The 23,589-nt window shown below is 38.8% G+C and overlaps 1 protein-coding gene across 3 annotated transcripts in view; it reads left to right on the forward strand.

Annotated features, from left to right (window-relative positions):
* Positions 1-23,589, forward strand: part of SLC39A8 (solute carrier family 39 member 8) — a 61,616-nt gene that overhangs the window by 7,170 nt on the left and 30,857 nt on the right. Inside the window, exons 2-4 of one of the 3 annotated variants that reach the window (XM_040555601.1) lie at positions 4,756-4,933; positions 6,053-6,142; positions 9,016-9,118. In XM_040555601.1, the coding sequence (XP_040411535.1) occupies positions 9,056-9,118 (63 nt within the window). In that variant the 5' untranslated portion in view covers positions 4,756-4,933; positions 6,053-6,142; positions 9,016-9,055. Of the gene's footprint in view, positions 1-2,756; positions 2,882-4,755; positions 4,934-6,052; positions 9,119-23,589 lie in introns of those variants that run through there. The other 2 variants (XM_040555602.1, XM_040555600.1) reach the window with 2 other exon arrangements.

Raw genomic sequence — 23,589 nt, forward strand, 5'->3', positions numbered from 1 at the left:
GATATTTTCCCTCATTGACTTCTGTTGCAGATATGAGTACTTTCAGCACTTCTGCAATCAGGCTTCAGTGTCCAAGTCAAGCAACTAGAAAATGAGGAACACAGGCTACCTCTGAAACGTTTGGTTTAAGTGATGTGCCCAGAATCGCAGAAGAACTCTGGCACAGCAGAGGAGGCATAACAGCTCATCTGGGCAGAATTAAGGAGAAAATTCTCTCTTCCAGAGTTACTTGCTTTAATTGCTATAATCCTCCCAGCTGATGCTGGAAAAGTCATGGGAGCCCTATGGAAAGCAGTCTCTTGAACGTGCAGTTCTTCTCTAGACCATCCCTGTCCTAACAATTCAGATGCCATGGAGCGGCAACTTCCATACAAAACAAAGGAATTTTGGTGAAGTTATGAGCTGAAAATAATCACCTATCAATAAGAAGTGCTCATCAATAGATTGTTAATACTAGCAATATAATCATCCCCCTTCATAATATAAAAAAAACCTTATTGTTAGAGTAAAAGTCTCAGAATCTGGGTTCTATATGTAGATTTCCAGTATAACTTAAACTCTGATCTTTTAAGTCAAAGACTGGAGAAAGAGTCAGAAAAGCTAAAATAAAGGCAATAGCTGGTGACCAATTCCTGTTTAGTAGCACATGTAACCTTTATTCTTTCCTACTTTGCAAACAAACAAGCAGTGTGTCAAGCACACAAGTCTCCAAACTGTGGTTTTGATTGACATAGACAGAAAAACACTTAATCTTATTTTCATCCTTCAATAACATGCAGTTAGTATGTTTTTTCTTTTTTTTCTGGTTGTATGAAATACTGCAACATGTATGAAGATGAAAACTGAATAGCTGCCACAGGTCAGTCTCCTGATCTACCAATAGTTTAATTAAGCTGTGGCTTTAAAACCTTGAAAGAGCATTGAATAAACTTGAAACTGGAAAAGGTGAGATTTGATCAAATTACATATGACTCATCTTCTACATTTTCTCAATATTTTATGTGACAAAGTAGCGTCATTAGCCGAAAAATGCCATCTCCCTAAAACTAGAGCTAGTGATTCCCTCTCTAGAAAATGTTCTGCTGTGAGCTGTACAAACTGAAACAGAAATGCTGAGCAGGAAGGTAACCTGCAAAGTAGATTACTGCACTATAAAACTGATGCCTTTTATCACTGTGACCTACATTTTAAAAAAAGAAATCCACTTCTACTAACTTTCATCCAATATGACCTCAAACTGTCAGGCACCACTGCATCTCAGATGCTTATTAGTTCTTGATGTGAAGAAATCTTACCCTCAGCTTTTTTAAGGGAAAATATTTCGAAAGTAATTGATGGTCTTTATTTCTCCCCCCACCCCCCCGGTAAACATATAACTCCTTACTTGTGACAAAATACTGTGAACGTAAAGTCATAAAATGTTCAGGTAGTACCACAAATGAGGACATTATCATCTCAAGCTACCAGGAACGTTGTGATTTTTCTGAGGACTGCAGCAGTTTCTCACTTAGACTGTGATTCATGTTTGTACCAGAACAGGTCAGAGATTTCAGCAGAGAAGCCTGATCACATGAAGTACATGTCCAAACCTGTCACAGTTCTTTACCCAGGGGCCAAAACCAACCGCGAGTCTTTCTTTTCCATCACGTTACCCCTTAGCAGAAAAACAGCTATTTAGATTTATTATGTTTGTTATTAAGTTGTCTTAATAGCTATGCAAAGTGCCCTTTTTCCATGCATATATCAAAGCCGTATCATCATGGAAAAAAACAATCTGCCTCCTTTTAACTCCTGCATGTGCTTCAGTGCCAAGACTGCTGTAAGGGCCTCCTCTGGACTCTGTTTAGAATGTGTGCAATCAACAGATTACTTTGCCAAATGCTTGCTGGTCATTTCTATTAAGGGAAGCTCCCACTGGTTTTGATTGCTAAATCTTTTCCATTTTGGCTTGCGTGGAAATGCTTGAAAGAGGCATTACAGAACAGACACAATGGATATAAAATATGTAAGACAGCGGTGTATTTCTGATCTAATTAAAGGAAATCACCCCAAAATTAATCCTGCCCCCAAATCCATAAAGAAAATAGTTGTATTGTTTTAACATCTAGCTTAAAAAAGCATATGACAACTTGAACAATTCCCAAAATTTCCAGATTTAGTAATGCTCACAAGTCAGACTTATGTTAGTCAAGTACTTCTCCTGAACTATGAACAGCAGCTCTGGAATCTCCAGACTTGCTAAAATATATCTTAAAAAAAAAAAAAAAAAGAGGGCAGCGTGTCAGACTTCCTTCATTAATCTAAACTTGTTTAATGAGGACCAGAGAGGTAAAAATAGAGAGGAAATTCTGAGTAAATGGAGTCAGTATTTATCAGTGTCTGTCTTGGCCACATAAGAAAAGAGACAAACTTGATAGAGAACAAACAGAAAAAGCCCCAGTGGATTTCCATCTAATCCATCCCATTAAACGCTAACCCACACAGACAACTGGGTACAGTGTGCTGCTTGCCACAGTGTGAAGGGTTTCCACAACAAAACCAAATGCCAAAGAATTGTAGTGCACCAGAAGGTCACAGAGCTAAGGAAATGACTCTTAAAATAACAGCTTTCTAAACATTATATAGATTACCACAGAGAAGAAACTGTGTTTGAGGATACCAGTAAAAGCACATTGGCACTGCAGTCACCTGATGAAGATCCCATCACCTGATAGGAGGCTAATTAAGATGTCGTATGACAGCCTAAAGAGCCCCAACAGGAGCTGAAAGTTTAGTTTCTCTAGAGCTGCCATAGTGCGTGGTTTATGAGGAAGATAATAGCAGAAAATATCCTACTTATTTTTTCATTGCATATGGAATTTCTGAGGTACTTAACAGCAGGGTGAGTTTAAGTGCTTTTAAGATGCCGTGGTTTCCCCCTCCCCCCCCAACCTTTTCCTGAGCTCTAAATGTTTTTTATTCAGAGTAGGAGTGTGGAGTGATGAGAAATCTTTTGGAAAACCTTTCTGTTTTTGAAGAACTCATGTACTTTGTGATCCTGTGGCAAGGAATCTGGTTCAGCTTCCTGAGGGATTTAGGGCTTAGTTCTGCAGAGAAAATGTTAAGTTGTGAGCCTGTCTCCTGGAAGAGACGGTCTGTACCCTCTGAGCCTTTTTAGGCTATGCCTTAACAGGATTCACCAGAAGTGGCAGAACTGTGACACTGTTGATGAGCACTGCAAGCTTGTGATCAAGGAAAGCCCCAGCATGAAAAACGTGTAGAAGGAATGAACTAGCAGGAGTTGAGCTGCAGAATGTTATAGATGCCCTGCTTGCCAAGGCAAATGGATAACTGGCTGTGAGAGTCTGGAAAAGACTATTATAAATTGTCTGCAGGGGGTGAAGGCAGGGGCTCTTGTTTCCAGCTATATGGAGGGGCTTTTGAGAAATGCTGGAGAGGAACTGACTCTGTGGTGAAACGGGTAAGAGTGACACGGGGAGGTTCTACAGACAAGTTTAGGCTGTGACATAGAAAACCAGAAAGCAGAACCTCCAAACGTCATTTTCCAAAATGTGCTTAATGCTACATGCAGCATCCATCAGAGTTGGAGAGTTAGCTTCAAAATCCAGCTGAGAAAATGATGTCAGGAGGAAGAGTTGAAAGTCACTGGGAAGTGGGCACACAAAATGTGAGAGGTTCTATAGCAAGTTGCACACCATGCCTAGGGATCTTGGTCCTCCAATTACTTCAACTGAGGACTGCCTACAGAAACCAATATGCCAGAGGCTGAAAGATTTTGATCTTTCATTTGCTATGGGGTCAGGACGCTTTAGGATGTGATCCACCATGCACAGATTGGGCTGTAGCCAGAGGTGTACCAATGGATTTCCTTCGTAAATTTATAGAGACACTCTTAAGCTCTAACTTTGAGAAGGTGAAGGACACTGAGTTGTTCTTTTATAGCTCTTCCAAGGAAGTTTACCTTTTTCAATTGATCTGAAATGATTATTTATCATCAAACTAAAATAATACTGGTAAAGAGACCTAAAATTATTCTAACATTTGTTACCACTTACAGAACCTGAAATGTAGCAGTTTATATTGAGATCTGCAATCCCATGGTTGGATTCATTCTTTAATTGTATAAGTCAAATAGTAGGAAATAATTCATTTAGATAAAATTGGTGCTGAGGGTAAAGAGAGTCAGAGATTTTTTCTTTACTGAAGCCTGCCTAGTCTGGGGCCTGATTTCCAAGTCTCAGAGCTAGCTTCAGTGCTGAATGCTGTAGTGGGTTCATTACAGTGTGATGCAAACCATTTCACTTTTGGCAGTACAGATACAGATCATCAAGTCCAGCGCTACTGACTTGACTGTTGTTTTCTTTGTGATAACTTTGACTGAAGTTTTGCTTTTTCCTCTTGTTTTAATACAAAATTTGTTTTAACAGCTGAACTATGCTTAAGGCCATGCTCTCGAGGTTGTTTCGTTGTTAAGGATTGGATCTAATAATGTCACCCTAAAGGACATCAATGCTAAGGCTAACCGATACTTAAAAAACAAACAAACAAAAAACCACCAACAACAGATAGTCAGGACTCTAGTGTGTAGGTGGGGGGAAGCCTTGGCTGCTGAAGTATTAGGGCTACAAGTAGCTGAGAGGCTGTAACTTTCAACTTTGTTGCGCCTTGACGGTGTTCTCTGGCAGGGGAGGACCAACTCAGAAGGTGATTGTGAAGCTGCATTCATAATCTTAATTTTGTTTGTTTTTATTGTAGGTATGAGTAACATTAAAAAAAAGCCATGGGCACATCAACAACATGCCTCCAGCCCCAATGTTACTACGTTTCACTGAACAAGATACAGGAATACATGTGCAGCAAGGAAAATAGAACAAGATACCACTGCTCATCTGGCAAACAGGGACTTGGAGGGGTGAATAAAAGATAATATCATGTAAGTAAAGATAGTCATGGTGTATTTTGGGTAGGGTACGGGTGTTGGTACATAAAATAAAGATATACTACCTACATGAATACTGATGTAGTGTTGCTGAGTCTGATACCACAGTCATAATCTTTGTATAACTGCGTGCACAAAAATATATAAATTTTTAGTCACTTGTGAATTTTTGGTTACACCTTAACTGTATCAGGCTCTTTAAGGAGCTTAGGAAGGATTTGAATTTAGTTTGGTCTTACTAGCTCCAACCCTGTGGCTGCCAGGCCAAATTTGTTCAACTCAGCAGAGAATCAGCTCTATTTCTGGAGTGCTCACCTGTACATGCTATCTAGATTTTACCACTAATCTGGATTTCTCACTGTTTTCACACTGAATATTGAATCACAATCCATAAAACTGAATCTTATGGTTCTAAGTGAATTTTTTTAACTGCCTACTTCAGCTTCTGCCACTTGTCCAGTATTTATCAAACACAAAAGAGAATGATATACTTTTGAAGAAAACCATACGGTATTGCTTCTAGATATCAAAATATGCCCAGGCGGCCATGAATTCTGTTCTGAAAAGATACAGTGCATCTTCCTTCCCTGAGAAAGATGACTTAGTACATCCCAAAGAGAATTAACTCTACTCTCTTAGACCCAGAGCATGATCAAATTCCGGGGGGGGGTATAAAAAACAAACAAACAAACCACCAACCCTTTGGAAACAAGAACATTTTACATCTTAGTGTTCTGACAACCAGAGGGAGAATGCTGCTTTTTTCTCTTCATTCCGACTGTACTCCCACAACCTAGTTTCACAAAACAGGCAAAATAAATAGCTGTAGTACTGCTGCCACCTACAGTCTGGCTGTAAAAATGTCGGCTTTGGGAAGAACACAGAGGTAGTAGTAATAACAGGGTGTTAGTCACCCGCCCAGAGTGATATAATATAATGTAAATAATTTAAGGTACAGTTAGGATTCACATAAGGATCCTGAAGTGCCTTTCTGAAGGATACCTTAATCATCACCTGTTTGCCTAGCTTGTATTACAAGAGTTGATTTTTCTTGCGAATGCTAACAATTCACACCCTAAAATTTCCTCACTTTCTTTTACCTACATTTTGCAGTGAACCATTTTTAGAGACACCAGATGTAAGGATGAATGATGTTACTGCTGGTACCCCAGAGGAGAACGTTGTTGCACCAGCTAAGCTGAGGTGAGGCATGCCTTGGGAAGCAGGAGGGTTCCAAAAGACTCGGTTTCAGAGAGATCATGCTCACTCTGCAGTAGCTCTCTGTTCTCCTTGACACCGGGAAAGCTAAAAGTTGAAGCAAGAGGTGAACCAGAAGAGGAGTCCCGATAGATCATGCAGATAAAAACTACATAGAGTGAGAATTCAAAGCTGTACTCTTTGGGAAGTTCCTTATTGCTGCCAGTAAAGAACATTTTTTTCTTCTCCCTCTGGCCAATGTTTTTTTCTGGTGGACATCATCCAATATTTAAAGGATTTAGTCTTAAGAAGTCAGGAAACAGCATGTCTTTTGGGAAACCATCATCCAACTTAAGGGAGAAGAAGATTTTGAAAACCACTCAGATCAGTTGCAGGATGTATTTTCCTCCTTCCTCCCCTCTTTAACCAGCCAATGGGGTGACGATGTGTTCAAGTGGCTGTATTTGTATTGTATATCTCTTCTGAAAGTAACACAGGCACTTAGCTTTTTGCTAAGCTTTATAAAACATGTATTTAACATGCTTTTTCACAACCTGTTTTTTTTTTTAAGCTTTAGACTACAGTAACAGTATGTTTAACTCCACTTGACGGCGATATAAATATAAAAAGTATGGGGCTAGTTTTATTCTGTTAATTATATTAGCTCTAGCTTTAGCTGTTTTAAAAGCTTGTCAGACTATAGCCTTCTTTTCAGGCATTTATAAGTATTCAATCAAGTTTGACTCAGGTGGTCCTAAATGGTCAAGGAGGCTTAAATTTTTCACTAGATTTGGAAAATGATCACTTGCATGCCTGTATTTTTTTTTTGCAAAATGAAGACCTTTCACGTAATCAGAGCATACAAATTAGAAATTGAAGGTAAGCCAACAGGACAATGTATACGCTCTTCTGGCAGCTGCTGCTATTGCCATCATCTAGGAACAGATGCTGCAGGCTTGTGACTGACTGTAAGTGAAGGAAATTCAAGCTGTGAGCAAGTCTGGCATTGATGGGTGAGATATCCATTGCGCTAAAGTGTCTTATTATGGCTCTGTTTTTAATAATAAGTTATATGCTCAGAGAAGGTAATATTAATTGGGAATTTGGGATGCTTCAGGACTGGATATTCAACCCACATCCTCTCTCCTCCTCTGGTAATTAAATAATTGTAGAGGTTATACATACAAACACAAGGGTGATTCCTGCTACAGAACTTGGACAGCATGGGGTACAGTTCTTAACTGTGACAGTGTGTGTGACACGAAGTGTGCAGGCCAAGGCCGATAAAAGGGCTTAGACGAATAATTCCTATGGGAGTGTAATGAATGCTAGACACTTGCATTTCATTGCAGATTTGTCCTTTAATCTGTTTGTGTCCATTTACTTTGTTTGAAATAAGGGTGGTATTTCTCTCCCATGCTAGCAGTTTTGCTTTTTTTTTTTTAAGCTCTTCATTAAGGCCTTTTTTTTCACCAAGATGTGGAGTGACCAGTAGTATCCTAGTCTAAGTGGACAGTAAGATAATACACAATAATCTGTAGCGGTAGTGATAATCACCACCCCCAGCCACAGAAGAGTGTAAAGATAAGAGCTTTCTGTTCTATGATAGAAACATATTTATTTCACTGACAGGGAGTGGAGGAGAAACTAGAATTACAAGCCTTTCCCAGAAAACACAGGGTTCCCATTACAAACCTGTTGTAGCTTCTGATGGTGGTCTTAGGTGTCTAAGTTCTCTGTGTCTATCAAACAGTAAATGACTGGGGGGAAACAAACTGGGAATGTTTTTGAATTCATATGACTCAAAGGCAAATAATTTTGGAGTTTGGATTTTAGTGTTTCATATAGTGAATAAATCACTCATGACAATTTTACTGCATCAGTTTTATGCAAAAAATAAATAGTAATCATGTCCAGATGTCTTACCTTATTTCAAAACTTCTATTTTTTTCCTGATTAAAAAGTAAAAAGTTAGAGGGAATAGGTCCTGCAGAAAGGTTAAATCTCAGTTAAGTATAATTTGTGAATTTAAGGCATGTTCTTTCTGTTCCTTGTATGATATCAGAAAGATGTACTACGGAAAAAAAAAAAAAAAAGCTCTGTATTTAAATGTGGTGTCCAGGAAGGAAAAAGCAAAGCTAGACAAAACATCCAAAATAAAACATTTTTCAAATATTGTACCTACTTAACCAAGCAATGAATGAAGAAAATTACAGTAGTTAACTTGTATCCACTTGGTGAAACTCTTCAAATATTTCAGTAACCATGTAATGAGGATTTAGGGAAATACATACAGTTGATGTGAAACTGCTTACTTCAACTGTAGCGTTCTTCAATATTTAGCTTTGGTAATTAGGCAAGCAAGCCACAGTTTTACCAATATTAAAATTACTGATTTTTAAGTATGATTTTTTTTCCTTCTGATTGGGGAAAGTTACCATAAGAGAGATCTTCATCTGGCTTCTCATGCAATAGCTCAGTAGCAACTTGGTGGCTTCTTTACTTCTCTCTAGGTAATGTTTTACTTTTAAAAATGAAGGCTTCAGAGACCCAACTGGAAATGGAAACTATATTCCATAACCACCAGTTAGCATGCTTGAGACAGTAGCAGGCTGCTGTACCAGCTCGTAGAGGTTATTTTTTCCTCAAATGTGAAAGGAAAAAAGCATGCACAGAGCCTTTGAGTTCTACAGCTTCTGAGTAAAAACCATTGAGTCATTCCACTGTTTGTCTGGTCTACACAGATTACATGGTTTAGAGTAATTAGTGTCCTAGTGCATATTGGTCATCTTACTGGCATTTCTGTTCTTAGCTGGTTTCTCTGAAGTCTACTGAAAGCAAGCTAAGAAAATCAACTGCTTATTTTTGTTTGAATTCAGAACTTAGATTTGCTACAAACCTGTGAATGAGAACCAGTACATGAGGAGCTTTGCTGAGCTGAGTTCTGAACCTGACCTGTTGCAGCTGTTCCTTGGGAATATGATATGTGGCTCCACTTCTGAACCCCTTGAGAAGGCAGGAAGTCGTGCCTACTACTTGGAAATCGTGCCTACTACAGCTTCCCTGTTACTGACACAGCAAACATTTCATGCTCAGACTCCATTCTGTCTAATTTTAATCTATTATAATAGGTTACAGACTAGTAACCTTTTACAGAACGGAAGTCTACACATTAATCCCCTCTACAGACCTACATCAGTTTTACTCCTTCAATTCCTTCAAGTGTTATATCTCATCATAGCTTCACCATGATTAGACACAGACTTAGATCAACTGGAAAAGTGGTCAAGAATCATCTCTCTGCGGCAGTTTTGATGCTGCCAATTGGTTTAATGCATGCTCCTCAATGAACAGTTCATGTAAAAAATGGCTACAATTCTCAAACTAGTGCAGGGCTGCAAGCTTACATTGAGGGGTTCTTGGATTTTCATCACAATCAATTTTAGGAGGTGAACGGACAGGATGAATGGCAGAAAGCAGGTGTTGTAACTTGGGTTTTAGAAACTCCAGAAACGTCAAAGTGAATGTTACTGGATATAGGAATCTTCTAGAAGGGACCTTGCTTTCATGTAGGAGGCTCATGCTATCCCTTAGGCTTTTCTTTGTGAGAAACTTTCTTGAATGTTCAGAAAACACTTGGTGGAGAAACTGAGTCTTCTAAGCTGGGCAGGGTGATTTAAAAAAAAAAAAAAAAAAGGAATCTGAGTGTAACCTAACTAAAAGGCTGCAAGTGCTCTTATTTCTTAGGATTACGTCTCTGATGTACAAAAACTGACAAGCTGTAAGAGTTCCTATGGTGCCGTAGGTTGATGCAGGACTTGATGGAAGTTGGAGTTTGAAAGAATGCAGAAAAGTGAAACTGGTGCCGTTTTATTTTCACGGGCTGTCTGTAAACTGCAGTAGTTCAGGTCACTGCTTTATGAGCAGCTTGGCTCTCTACGTTGCAGGCTGTTTGGCAAGATCAAGAGAATCCTGGGGTAGGGTACAGCTGTGCTTTTCTCATCATGCGTTCATATCAGTAAGAGCCCTCTGCACCCCCTCAAGACTGCTGTTGGTCCTTGCAAGCGCTATGAGAAACCAGAATCTGGACTCAGCACAGGATGACTTAGGCTGGTGTGTGCTGCTATCTGGGGACTTCTGTGTGTTTGTCCTATATTTATTTTGCAAGTGCAGCTACCATCCATAATTCAAATGTGATTTTTAGGGTAGGGACTGGCCTTGCTCTGTCCACCTTCTAGTTTAACGGGGTCCTGTTCTGGGGTTTTCATATTACTATTACAGTCTTATACAGCACTATCCTGAAGTAAGACAAATCCAGTGACAAAGCTGAAAAAAAAGTGGAATACTTATCATTAGTGATGTTGAAAACGGGGCATTTATTTTAGTGAATAGTTGAACTATTGTGGTGCAGCCACATGTTGGTCAGTGCTCCCTATGTTGATAAAAAGCCACATTTAATATCACTGCACTTACAGCTAGACCGTGACTTCAGTTATCCTTGCATTTCAAGCCTGGTGTAGCTTGTGATGAAAGTATAACTATGAAATAGAGATGTTAAGAGCAACAGGACCATAAGAAACACTATCTCACTATCTTTGTCTAACCTAATTATTTTCAGTAAACTTCTTCCATGATGACATGAATGTTTTATGGGAAGTTTGTGTCAGGGAAATGCATGCTATTGTTTTAATGCAAATCTAATTAGTCTGTGGGACATCTCACATGCTTAGCAAGTCCTCGTCCAAGGAGGATTGCCTCAGCTCTTTAGCAACTCTAACTTTTGGGCATAATGCAGAGCAACTGTTACTGCTGCTTAAGTTAGAATGCTCCCTGATGCAAAGCTGCCAATCCAGCACCATAATTGAGCTTTGATTTGAACAAAAAAATGATGGAAATGGCAACGAAACTGTAGGCTCCTGGTATAAAGATGGCTAGTCTCTTGCAGGCGTCAGAGGTAGTCAGAGGTGGTGCTAGCAGAGGTCGGTTAGACAAGGCAACAGGTACCCCTTCTGCCTCCTCTTGGCTTTGCAAAAAATATTTACTGAGCATTATGAATGTCCAAATCCTTTTTTACATGCTGCAAACTATTTGTACCAATGTGTTACGTAGTTATTTGGCTACATACAGCCCTGCTAGTTGCATATTAATTAATCACTGTATTGGTTATTGGGTTTGCAAAATGGATTAGCAAGAGCAAACACAGTTGGCAGTGCTAAAGTGCATGTGCTTGTACTATTCTTTACAGTCCATGGTACCATTCAGAATTATTGAATTTCTTATAGTTGGTGAGAGGAATAAAATGTGATGCGTGTTGCCATGAGATGATAGGAAGATAAAGCACTTGAAATCAGTGAAACGGTGGTAAAACAAAGATAAGGTAAGAGCTCTCTAAGCAGAAAGAGTAATTATCTGAAATATTCCCCATCTTCCAAGTAATTTCCTTACCTCCAGAAAATATCTGGAAGTTTCTTTCTCCTGAAGCTTAAGATCCCCAACTCAGTAAACTATTTGAGGATATGCTAGGTGCTCTGAAGAACAGGGATGGCATAAACCTGAGTGGTCTGACACCTGCTACATCTCAGGACACATCATGCTACCAAGATTACAATATTAATCCGTAACATTGGTTTTAAAATATTAGCTGTGATTTTAAGGATAATCAACACTTTCGATACTAAATTTTCAGAACAAGACTTAGGTGAAATTTTCTCTGCAGTATCTATTCAAGTATCCCAAATATATTCTGAACTGCAGAAGTGACCATCAAAGTGAAAGTTGTTTTTTTTTTTGTGCAATGTGACCAAATTAAAGAATCAAAGTTAGTACCTAGATGGGGCACGTGTTCTGCAGCTGTCTCTGCTTGCTTTAAAAAAATAAGAAGCTAGAAGACTTCTTGTATTTGCTAACGTGGGACTGGCTTAGCTGAAGTGAAGACCTTCAGTGCTTTAAGATATAATCATTTATGTAAAACTATTTTGTGAACAAAAAATTTAACTATTTCACTTACAGAAGAAAAAGATGGTTAGTTGGATTCAATTATATTGTCCTTTCTATGAAGCAGAAAGTAATAATGTCAGGATATATATATATTAAAAAAAAAAAAGACTAAAGCTATGTAATCTCTTGGAATTCTTGCAGAAATTCCTAGAGGGGTAAAACAGGTATGACGAATAAGCAGTAAGAGAAATATCATTGCTGATAGCAAAGACATTTTCAAAGTATATCGCATAGACTTGGATTTGCTCCAAATTCCATCTTTAAACATCTGTGAAACTTCACAAGTTTCTAAATTGAAGTTAGCTTGTGTCAAAACTCTTATAGTCCAGTCTTCGGTAGATCTTATAAAATGCCTACTTTGCTGTGCTGAAATGCAAACACATCCTAATAATCTTATAAATTAACTGTTAGCATTTCTGCAGTACTTATATTGTGTATCCACTTATGATCATTATTTTAAGTTCAAGGTAATCAAGGTAGTCGTGCAACTTAGCAAAAAACAGACGCTTGCCAGGAAACGTCTCCCCAGTTCATAGATCAGAAAACCTTTGATCATATGTCCTGTTGAAGGCCACTATTATACAAGGTAACTACTTCAATCATTGCGCGGTCTGATGTTTGAACAGGTCAGAGAGTTCTTGGGGAGGAAGCTGTTTTTCTGACGTCTTCCTTAGCAAATCATTAGTCTCACTATCATGAGTAGATTAGTGCTACTTGCCCCTTTTGGGGCATTTGCAAAGACAAAGGGAATAAAGAGACATTGATCATTTAAATATTTATACAGGTACGAACATTATGATGTAGTAACACACAGCTTTTTCCTCGTGACTTCTTATATCTCCTATTTGATCAGGTTGTGAGGGTTCTTTGGTTTTGAGGGTCATATCCTAAAAACATTAGTGTTTGTTGTTTGGCAAACAAACATCAAAAAATACTTATGGATTCTCGATCTGCACTGTCTGATTACTAGTTGACAGTATTTCCCACCTAGGAACATGTAAAGGGTTAGTCCGTTTCCTCATGGAAACACTGCTGTTCAGTATTCAAGTTGTTAGAGGAGCCAGCTGTGGGCTTCACAGGACATTAAGTGGCTTCATCACTGAAAAGTCTGTTCTTTTCCAAAACTAGAGTAGGTAGATATGTCTGTTCTGAAATTGTGAAGAGGTAAAAGCTTGCTTTAAGGTACCTTCCAACCCAGAGCATTCTATGAAAAGGTTTGAGGGCGAGTGTTGGTGGTAGCAGAGCAAAAGATAAACAGTTTACGACCTCTCTCCCTTCTGCTACTGCTTCAGTGCTGCTGCTTTGAAGGTTTGTTAGGCACATACATCTCTCAGGGTAAGGGCAATATAGAGCTGGCAAGCTGTCTGGTTGTTTATAGACTGGAGAAAATCAGAAATTAGGATCCAGTATCTCAGTGCAGGGCAGTGGCTTTAGTAGGACAATCTAATGCTTAGTTCTTGAACTGGGGAGATGCATCAGAAAGAGAAGCTAGATCTTTAAACTGACTGGGAATGGAGAATCTCTTAAGTGCTGAAATTCTTTGGAAAGCTTCTTACCAGTAACAGCAGCTGTTCTGTTGACTGCCCGTATGAGCCAGTGTATTGTCTGTCCCTTTAAGTCACTACTGGTATCTAGCAGTTGATCTGATCGTTTTGGGTTTTAAGTAGCCATTCTGTACTTCGGTACAATGCTGTTTACAATGTCTATATGTGAAAGCAGGGAAAACAGCAAAGTTGTATTGTGTTTGCAAATAAGTCCGTTGTGACCTTGTGGTATAAAATCAAGGAGCACAAGGTGACCCGACCCTTTGTTGTAGTAAGACAGTGGTGAGATACAAAGTGCCTGGACCTCCCTCTCACTGTCAGTGGAGAGAAGAAGAAAGATCTGAAGATGAACTAGCATGTTCAGTGTCTGCTGCTTACTTTTCCGTGTTTTTGTAGTTGGTTGTCTACTTTGCCTACAACACAAAATGCAGAAAAGTACTGTTTCCCAGAGCTGGTGTATGTGAGGTGCATATCTAGCATTATCATCATCACTTGCAAAAAACCTGGAAACACCAACACCTTGTAGCGGTACCTCTCTGAAGCTAAGCTTTCCACCAAGGTTTAGTTTGAGTGCAGTTGTAGTGACAGTATGGCTCGTGAAAGCTTATGTAGTAACTGCTGAATGCTTACTTAAGCCAGCAAAGCAGTATACCACAGTAGGTATCTCTACTTGAAAATCCAGAAGCAAAATGTCAGGTTCATTTACCTTAACCTGGTAGGAATGCTTTCTAAACCTAGGCATCCATAGAATTCATCTGGAAGCTATGCTTATGCAAGCTGTAAAATATTTCCCAATGATGATGAGGCTTAATCACATCACAGGTGAGGCAGTCATGGCTCGGAGCCCATGTGCACAAGTCCTGGCATACCTTTACTGGTTTCTGCAACTAGCAGAACAGCCTGAAGACACCTCAGAAGCTGTTGACTGAGTCTTCTTGGGATGTCAATTTTGGTCCCAGCACCCACAGTGTTAGAGTTGGAGGACTGAAGCAACAGCAGAGGAAAAAGAGGTAGCACTAAGCAGAAGAGACAACAGAAGCCCTGTTTAGGTTGGTAAAGAATGTAGAGGAGTCAGAAAGGGAAAGGAGATGGGCTGAAGGATAGGATGCTGGGGAATAGGATGAGAGGAAGCACAGAACACTGCCAAATTTATTGAGTAAATCTTCACAACAAAACCAAAATGCATGTTTCATAGTGTTTGTTGAAATCATTTTCTGCTCCCTGAGAGTTGCTGTGTTTGTGCAGAGAGAAGGCCGTACCAGGGATAGCCAAGTTCTCAGTTGTCCAAACAATTTGAGAAGTTTCAAATTGTCCTTTTAACAGCATGTTTCTGCAGTTTCTTATAAAACATTGAGCACAGTGACATTGTATCACTAAAAACAAATATACAGTCAGGCATAAGGCTGGAGGGTTAGTTACAGTTCTGGTTTATCAAGAACAACAATACTTTTACCAGAGCTGAGAGAACTGAAATACTCTAGCACTTGGATACATGGTAATTAATGGCTCCTTAATAAGTACTTGTTGAAAGGCTGACGTACTGGGTGTTCCCAGTAAATAACTGAAAGACATATTGCTGGTGTGGCAGAAACTTGGGTCTGAATTCATAGCTGAATTCTTTCTTTACATCCTCGGTTCCTTAGCAAATGTAGTTGTCCCGTGCCTTGCTAGTGTTCATGTGCATAGTTAACTGTGCCTAACAGAGGATAAAATGGTAATGCAGAGGCCTTCTTTATCTATCCTACATGCCAGTATCCAAAGTGTTTTGGAAGTACAGATTTTCTCTCTAACACACTGATGTGAATCTGTGTGCTGTACGTGTGCTTTTTAGAGCCTGGGTTGGGATTAACTTCTTAATATCGGTTGTAAAAATAAATCAGTGCTCCCCTTCAGAGGCACTCATATCCTGGATTCTAACTTTTATAGCATGGTTACTGGCTAATCAGGGATAGCCTTCTGTGGATTAGAAACTGTGCCATGCCTAACCACAGTGTCAATGACATACATTAGCTCTTGCCCCAGCAAGGGTGGAATAACTGTTTTTGTGTATGTTTAAATTAAAAAAGAAACCTAACACTTGATGTCTATACTAGTAAAAATAAATAATATGTTAGCAATCTGTCTATCTTTACCCTGATTTCTTTTACAGTTCTGCCCCATATACAATTTTATGTCTCTGAAGTAACTTTAGTATACCATATGGAGTCTCAGGTTGTTGTAGTCAACAAGTTCCATTTCTACTGTCATAAACCTTGCGTAGTTCCATGTTTGTGCAAATTGCATGTACAATTTTGGAATAAAAGCATCCACGTTGATCTTAGATCTCTTTGTACTAGACAAAGTCTTTCTGCTTTGAGTCTTGAAATTTTCAAGTAGCTGCCAATGATCTAATGTGGCTCTGACCTAAGAAGCATGCGGTGCTGTTGCTGGCAGCAATGCGCCAGTTCCTTATAATGCCTATTTTCTACTCTTAAGCTCTGCCCAAACAGGCAAAGCTCTGATTCAGAGTGGGATGACAGCACTGGGATTTTTAGGGTGACTTTTGAGAAGCATCATCTCTATGGTTTGGTAGGCTACATGCACAGGTCTCCTGATAATATATAAATATAATCTCCTGATAATATAACTCCTTTAGTGTAAGTTTAATAATCAGGGATAGCATCAATTGGTGTGTTAAAAATAGATAAAGTTGGCTGAGAAGGCATGAAGTAACTTCTCAGAGTCTTTCTCCCTGACTATGGTAACCACACTCTGAGCGTTTCTACATATATGTAATCAAGAAAATTAGTTAATAAGCTGACATACAAAGGGATTTAAATGGGTAACTACCTTTTCTTGCTTAAGTTTATCCCAAACTCACTGAGGACTGCTCTCATGCTAGTGTTCTGAAAATGTGTGAACAGAGAGAGGGAGGGAGAAGGAAGAATAATTTGTCCTTCTGCTTTGTGTGCTGCTTACGTATGGGATTCTCAACATTTAAGTCCGATGAACTGGAAGAAAACTCAGTTTTGCAAGTGAATTGTCTTTAGCTTTGATAGCAGCTTCAAAGGAGTCCTACCTGGTGATGCAGCACTGACAGCTGTAGGGTCACAGCTGTTAAACAATGGAAGCAAAACAGCACTTTCAATTCCAGAAGAACGTGAAGGGTCAGATATTGGAGGGTGGAGGGGCTGGACATCATTTAGGGGAAAGACTATAGGTCTGTTGCCTTAAGCCAGACTTGGAGTTGCAAGTAATCCACACAGCATGATTTGGGTAGCTTGAATAATGTGGTCTGTTGTAAACTGGAAGATGATGAAGGGATATCCTTTTAGGTTTTCTGGTAAATTTGTGGTAAATATTTGGCTGTGCTTAATTTCAAATGATTTTTTTTTTCTTATTTATGTTCTAGCTTCTGTAAAAGTGCCTGCAACTACTGGCAGCCAGCATAGTGTAGAGCAGCCTGTGGCAGTTTCAGGACTGTAAAAACACAAAAGGGGTTTAACACCTTTGCATCCTCCAGATCCTTCCATGCTTTGCATGAGCTGGCTTTCTGACTTGCAGCCAAGTCTTCATCTCTCTGCAACTGCCTGTTTGCTGGGAATGCTGCCAAACGCCAGCACCTGTCAGAGCAGAACAAACTGCATGGGCGCAACCTGTGCTGTTGATCAGTGGGGCACTGGGATTCAAGGATGGGGGCAGGCCAAGAGGACAGCTGTGAATCTCCTCCTCTTGACAGGAGCTGTGCCATGTAGTCCCTGATGACACCGTGGGTTTGTTGTAAATGGACTAAAAGGCAATGCCCTAACAAAGCAAACAAATGACTTATAGATTAAAGGAAAAATGCAATGAAGTCATGAGCCATCACTGCATGAAATGTTGGATTTCATACCATTTGCTGGGGAAAAAGTGACAATGCTATTTAAGGTAACATCACATTGATTTTTCTCAGGGCAATTCTAGTTTCCTGCTCAGAAACACATTTGTTTATCGGATCTTTCATTGATGTATGCCCCTGACTTTCCTCTCTGTCCCTTTTTCTTCTTGTTAGAAGACTGCCTATGACTGCAGTGTCCATATCTGTGCCTGTCCGCTATCTGTGCATCTCTTAGAAATGATGAAACTGATTGCAGCCCTTATACTGCAACTCTGTTCCTTTGTTTTCTAAACAATTTTATTTCTCTTTATAAATTAGAGAGAGAGAGAAAGCACCTCTTCCTCATCTTGTCCTTTCCTTATAAGATGAGCTAGAAATCTTGTCACTTCTGAAGACAGGAAGAGTTTTTCTTTGGTTTTAGTGAGGCAAAGACTTAGTCTGTTCAGTGTTATAAACAGCTAGGAAAATAGTGTGAGAAGAATATTGATTACTGTAAGCAAACAGGGCTATAGCTTGTTAAAAGCTAAACATACATTGATAGGATTTGGGGAACCTGGTTACAATGTAGCCATTCCCAGGCCTAGTCATATACTAGTGTAGACTGTGAGGAGTTTATGTTCATCTCCAGCCACCTTGTTGCTGTATGTATTATTTTGTGATTTGAAATAAAAATACCCTTCCCCACTTTTTTTTTTAACAGAATAATTGGCATCCCTGTGAGAGCTGTGCATTTTTACATTACTGACTTCTTTTTCTCAGTATAAAAAAGTAAATTAGGTCTTGTGAGTGTTACATTTCATGTATCTTTAAAACTTGGTACTTCATAGGTCTAGAATTCCACTTCAACCAAGGCAGCCACACAAGCCACTGATGTAATGCCATCCATTTATGTTAAAAACAACTAAAACCAGTAAATAGCTGCTTTTTTTTTTTTTTTTTAAAGTATGATCCAGATTCAGATACTGCTCTAAAAATTTGCCAGAATCCAGAAAAGCAGTGCTGGAGTCCATGGCTTTTGCAGTGCAGATCAGGAGTAATGAAGTTTTCTTGCAAAGTTCCCTTCCCCCGACTTCTTTTGATGCCCATTTGGCTTTTTTGCTTCCATTGTTTAACTTTGTTGGTCTGACAACCAGCAAAGCTGATCTGCTTCTGAATGATGCTTTTCTCTAAAGAACGGATAATGAGGAATCTTTCCTGGCAGCAGTTTGAAAGGGATTCATACAAATGTAGTTACTGATATCAAATTAAAATAATATAAAATCTGAAGTTTCAATTCAGGACTGCAAAATGGTTTTAAAACTAGAGCAATTGCTCATTTTTAAGAACTAACATAAATGTTCATGGTAGTTTCCTGATCAAAATTTATTTTGGATAAATCATTTGGAATCATTTCGGTTGTTTAACAATCTTTTTTGAGTATTGGCAGTTGTTTTCATATGTATGGAAATAACTTCACATTTAATATTAAGTTATTCCATTCCTTGAGTCTGGTGGCAGGAGATGAAGATTCTTCTCTCTAATTTAACATTATGGCCAAATCATGTGTGCTTCTGATTTGTGTACGGGAACCAATTCCTTGCCAGATATTTCATAATCAAGAGTCAAGCAAGTCCTATCACTTCCTTGGAAAGGCTAAAAGGGAAATTGTGTGAATGTGCAATTGAATATAAGAACCTTTGCCTAGCAACATTAGTAACCATTGCACTTGAGTAGTGTTAGGGCAGGTGTTAGTCATCGCATTATTCTGTCATAAGGCTAACACCTCTTTCCTATGCTTGTAAGTGCTATCGAAGTGTCTCAGAAGTCTAATTTCTTTTTCTTAATATAAACAACAGAGTAACTTTCAGCTTTCAGTCCACTCACCAGAAAGCTCCATAACAAAGTATGGACAAGGAGCTGGAGACAAGGGACCCAGGAATGGCTGTCCTTGGATGACCTCCTTAGTGTCTTCTCCTTTGGCTTTTATCAAAGGGGGGTGGCATAAGGCACTAAGAACAACTTATTTGTCTAGTTGCATCTTCCTCCGCCCCTTGTACTCTCAGGACAAGGAGGTTTTGTTTGCATTTCAAACACTCTCATGTTACTACTAAGTCAAGGACAGAGAGGGGAAGTTTTACATTATAAACAGCAAGGCAAATAGTATGCCTGAGAAGATAAAAGTATTGAGATGCAAGTATTTAAGTACATAGTCACAATATTTACGTAGCTGACATTGTGACAGAATCTCTTCTCTATAAACAAAGGTATGTATACTGATCACTAAATGATCTGCATTTTATTTGTTTTTGATCACTTAGTTAGGCATAAGTGAATCCGTTTTGAACTTGTGTTGTACATTTATTAACTGGTCTTGAATTATAACATTTTTTCATCACAACAAAATCTTTCAAACATCTCAGTGAAGAAAAACTATGATGCTAAATGTAAAAAAAAAAAATAATCTACAGTTTGAGGCATTGCACGTTTGGCATTGCATGGCAGTGTAAGGGTTTAGGCCTCAGAAACTCTTAAAATGTCATTAAATTGGTAATTTTACAATGCAAAACTCTTGTTTTCTTGGGTCTTTAATGATATATTGTGAGGTACTTTAACAATATTGATCAAAGTCTCTAAAAGTTTACAACATGTAAGTGCTAGAAGATATGAACAGATTAATTTCCTTATATAATAATGCTCTCTGTACATTTTAACACCGTGTACTACCTTATTCTACTGAGCTTACCAGCCCAGAGCTGACATCTATAATGGGCGCTGTAGGAATAATTTGTCTGGTCTTGCTCTCTTAAACAGTTCTGTTTGGAGCTTCTGATGTTACTGGTCTGTATAAGATCATTTTAGATTTCTAAAATACTATCTGAGAGGTTGAGACTGTATTATTATATTTCTTACTGCAGTAAGTATGTTGGAGATGATAAAAGCATGAAAAAGTTAAAATGTAGGACCACATTTGAGATCCATTATTTAATTTTTGATTCCTCTTACAATGTAGTTAGAGATTCCTCTTCCCTGTGTCCTCCCACCCCTAAATAGAAACAGTAATCTCATGCTTTCCAAGTCCTTCCCTTCCTATTCCTTCCATGCTGTGAAATCCAAAGATCATGTTCTAATGCTCTGCTTCAGCTGGCCTGTGGAAGAAAACTTGTTTGGCCTCTTGGCAGTTGCTGCTTGACTTGTTAACAGCTATTTCAGTTACGTGTCAGCTTTTCCACATATCAAATCCTTTGCCTGTCATTTATCTCACAGGTGTCAGTGATGAATGTTTCCCTACAAAAGAGATCAGCTATAAGTCTGGAACTGTTACAGAGGGGCATTTCTTGCCAGAGTTAACTGATGTGTTGCTAGAAATAGGAGGTTCTAATGCTTCTTCCACATTATTGTTGATTCTATTGTCAAGCAATATTTAACCTTGCTTCCTCATCCACAAGCAACAAGACTACAGCATGTCCTTAAATAACAGGGTTTTCTGTGTCCTGAGGTGATTTTTTTTTTAAATTATTTTTTTAAAAACAATCTTGGTAAGGTGCTTAACGTACTTCTCAAATTTGGGGCTTACTCTTTCTGTTTCTCTCATTTAGGAATTTAATCCTATGCACTGCCTTGCTGTTGTTGAATAGTGTTTGTACAAAGCTCTCCTACAGAGTAGGAGAAAGGGTGTGTGAAGTAGGAGCGAAAAGTGGATTCCATTCACTTGTTTGTATTTAAATAATTGAACATAATTATTTCTAAGTTGCCCTTTCCCAATCTGTAAATATGAATTTTGCCTTTACCCCCACAGAGGTTTTGGGAAGATCAGCTCATTAAACTCAGTGTTCTTGAGATTCTCGGATGAAGGTCACATTTGAGGTTGCTGCTGCTGTTAAACTATTACTTCATTTGCCCTTTTGTGAGGTCTGAAACTGTGTTTGCTTACAGGGATTAGATGGTGAATCTTTCCTTCCCAAAGAATCATAAGCAACAGCCAGCAGCTATGTTAGGAATTTCAATGACTCTGGTGTCAAGCAGTAAACTGATAATTGTTTACTTATGAAGCTTTCTCACTGGTTGTACTGTGCTCTTCTGTCTTGTGGTGGTCTACACCCACCCCACAAAATGAACCATTGCTAGGGCAGTTGCATAAGGCCATTTTTTAAATTAGGTTCTCTTACACCTATGGGTATTTGCTCATGAAGTTCTTCCTGTATGTGTGCTAAAAAATTCTTCACCACCCTTTGAATCTTATCATCAGTTCACATTGGTATAGTTTGACAGCTATACAGGTAGATATAGAGAGGCCATTTCCTCATCTATTGCAATTTACTGTCTGCTTCTAAAGTCTGGATCTGGGAAACATGCTGTATGCACACACTTGCCTCACAAGCTGGAAGCAGGCTGACCTAAACTCTTACGTTTTTCCTCTCTGCTGGATTTGCTTGAGAGGGTGCCTTTTGTAGGCCCAGCAAATAGTGTGGGACTCTCTTAATTCTCCACTTATAAATTGTGATTCTAATTCATCCTCTGTTCTGCTTTGCCAGGGAGACTCTTTTCTGATTTCTACCAGAATAGCATAGATTGACACAATGGACTTACTGTATTTGGTCTTCAAAGACCTTTGAAAGTATTAAATAACTGTAAATCCTCTACATGGGTTTTAGGGTTAGAATAAGGAACCAACATGTGAATTGAGTTGTAAAATTATCAATTATTGAACGCTTCTTCAGCCATCTTCCCTAGAGTTGCAAATCCCCGAGACTTTTCTTTTACTTTCCCCGCTTTTTTTTTAATTTATTTTTTAAATTTGTAACTTGCTCAGGAAATGTTCTCTACCAGATGTTTGTATTATGTTATCCTTTAGCCATATTAACACTCTCTGTTCCACAGCAGGTAGTGAATATACTTTGAAGGTTGTGGTGGTGTTTTTGTTTGTTTGTGGTGCCTTAGTTCTTTTAAGGTTTGAGTTTGTCATTTCCATGTTTGAGTTTTGATAAACAAAACCAATGGTTCCATGGAGACCCACATGCTGTAACACCCATCTCTAGCACTAAAAACTCTTTAAAACAAGCGTGCCGTGACAAAGTTACAAGTGACATTAGAAATTCTGACCTAAACAGTAAGCATTGGTGGGGTGTAGAACAAGCTGGTACATAAGTAAAATCTATTTATTGATTTACACATGTGACTGAAACAGGCATTTGTTCTGTGCTTCTGCTCAAATTGCTGCAGGAAAACCTAGTGTGAGCATTATCCTTTGGCAGGGCTTACTCCTCTCCAGTGATTTCTTGCAAGCAGGCCTAGGCTCAGTTAAATCCCTGAAGTCAGATGCATTCATGCCCTAAGAGAAAGCATACAAAACATGAAAAACAGTAAGAGCTCTACGAGTTTCACTGAGATGTGTATATCTGCCCTTAAGGGACTAGCATTTTGAAACAATGGCAGTATACGAGTTACTAATAGCTTTCAGGTTCCTGAGATAACTTATCAAAAAAATATGCAAATTCTATTTACAATAATACAGAGTATAATTATCTTATCTTTTCTTTACTAGATACTGCAGACACCAGGTTTCAAGAGTTGTGCATAGCCTATGAGTGTCCTTGTAGCTCTGGCTGTGTATGTTAAGGACTTTAGAATATTCCACAACTAGATAATTTATAGGTAAATACCTCTCGTGTTTATGTACACTTGTATTTAGTGAAATGAGCATGGAAATGGATTCTACCATTGTGTGAACTAAGTCCATAGTAATTCATACACATAATGCTTCAGATCTGAATAACCTAAAGATGAAATAGGAACTGCCTGGGGTTGATCCAGTGTATTCCTTCTATGGTATTAGAGGCTTCACCTTGGAATGTATGAAATCCAAACTTAAATCCAAAACGTATACCTACTGTTATATCTAAGGGTTCGTACCCTTTCCTGTTTTACTTTATAACATCTTGGCTAACGTACCTGAATATTTTGACTATCAATATGAGTATTCAATGCTGTTTTGTTCTTACCTAGCCTCAAAGGCGTTCTGTGGCTTTGAATTCTACAGAGCAATTATGAGTCGTTTGCTAATACTTTTCAACAACACT

This window comes from Cygnus olor, chromosome 4, assembly GCF_009769625.2.
Source record: "Cygnus olor isolate bCygOlo1 chromosome 4, bCygOlo1.pri.v2, whole genome shotgun sequence".
Lineage (NCBI taxonomy): Eukaryota > Metazoa > Chordata > Aves > Anseriformes > Anatidae > Cygnus > Cygnus olor.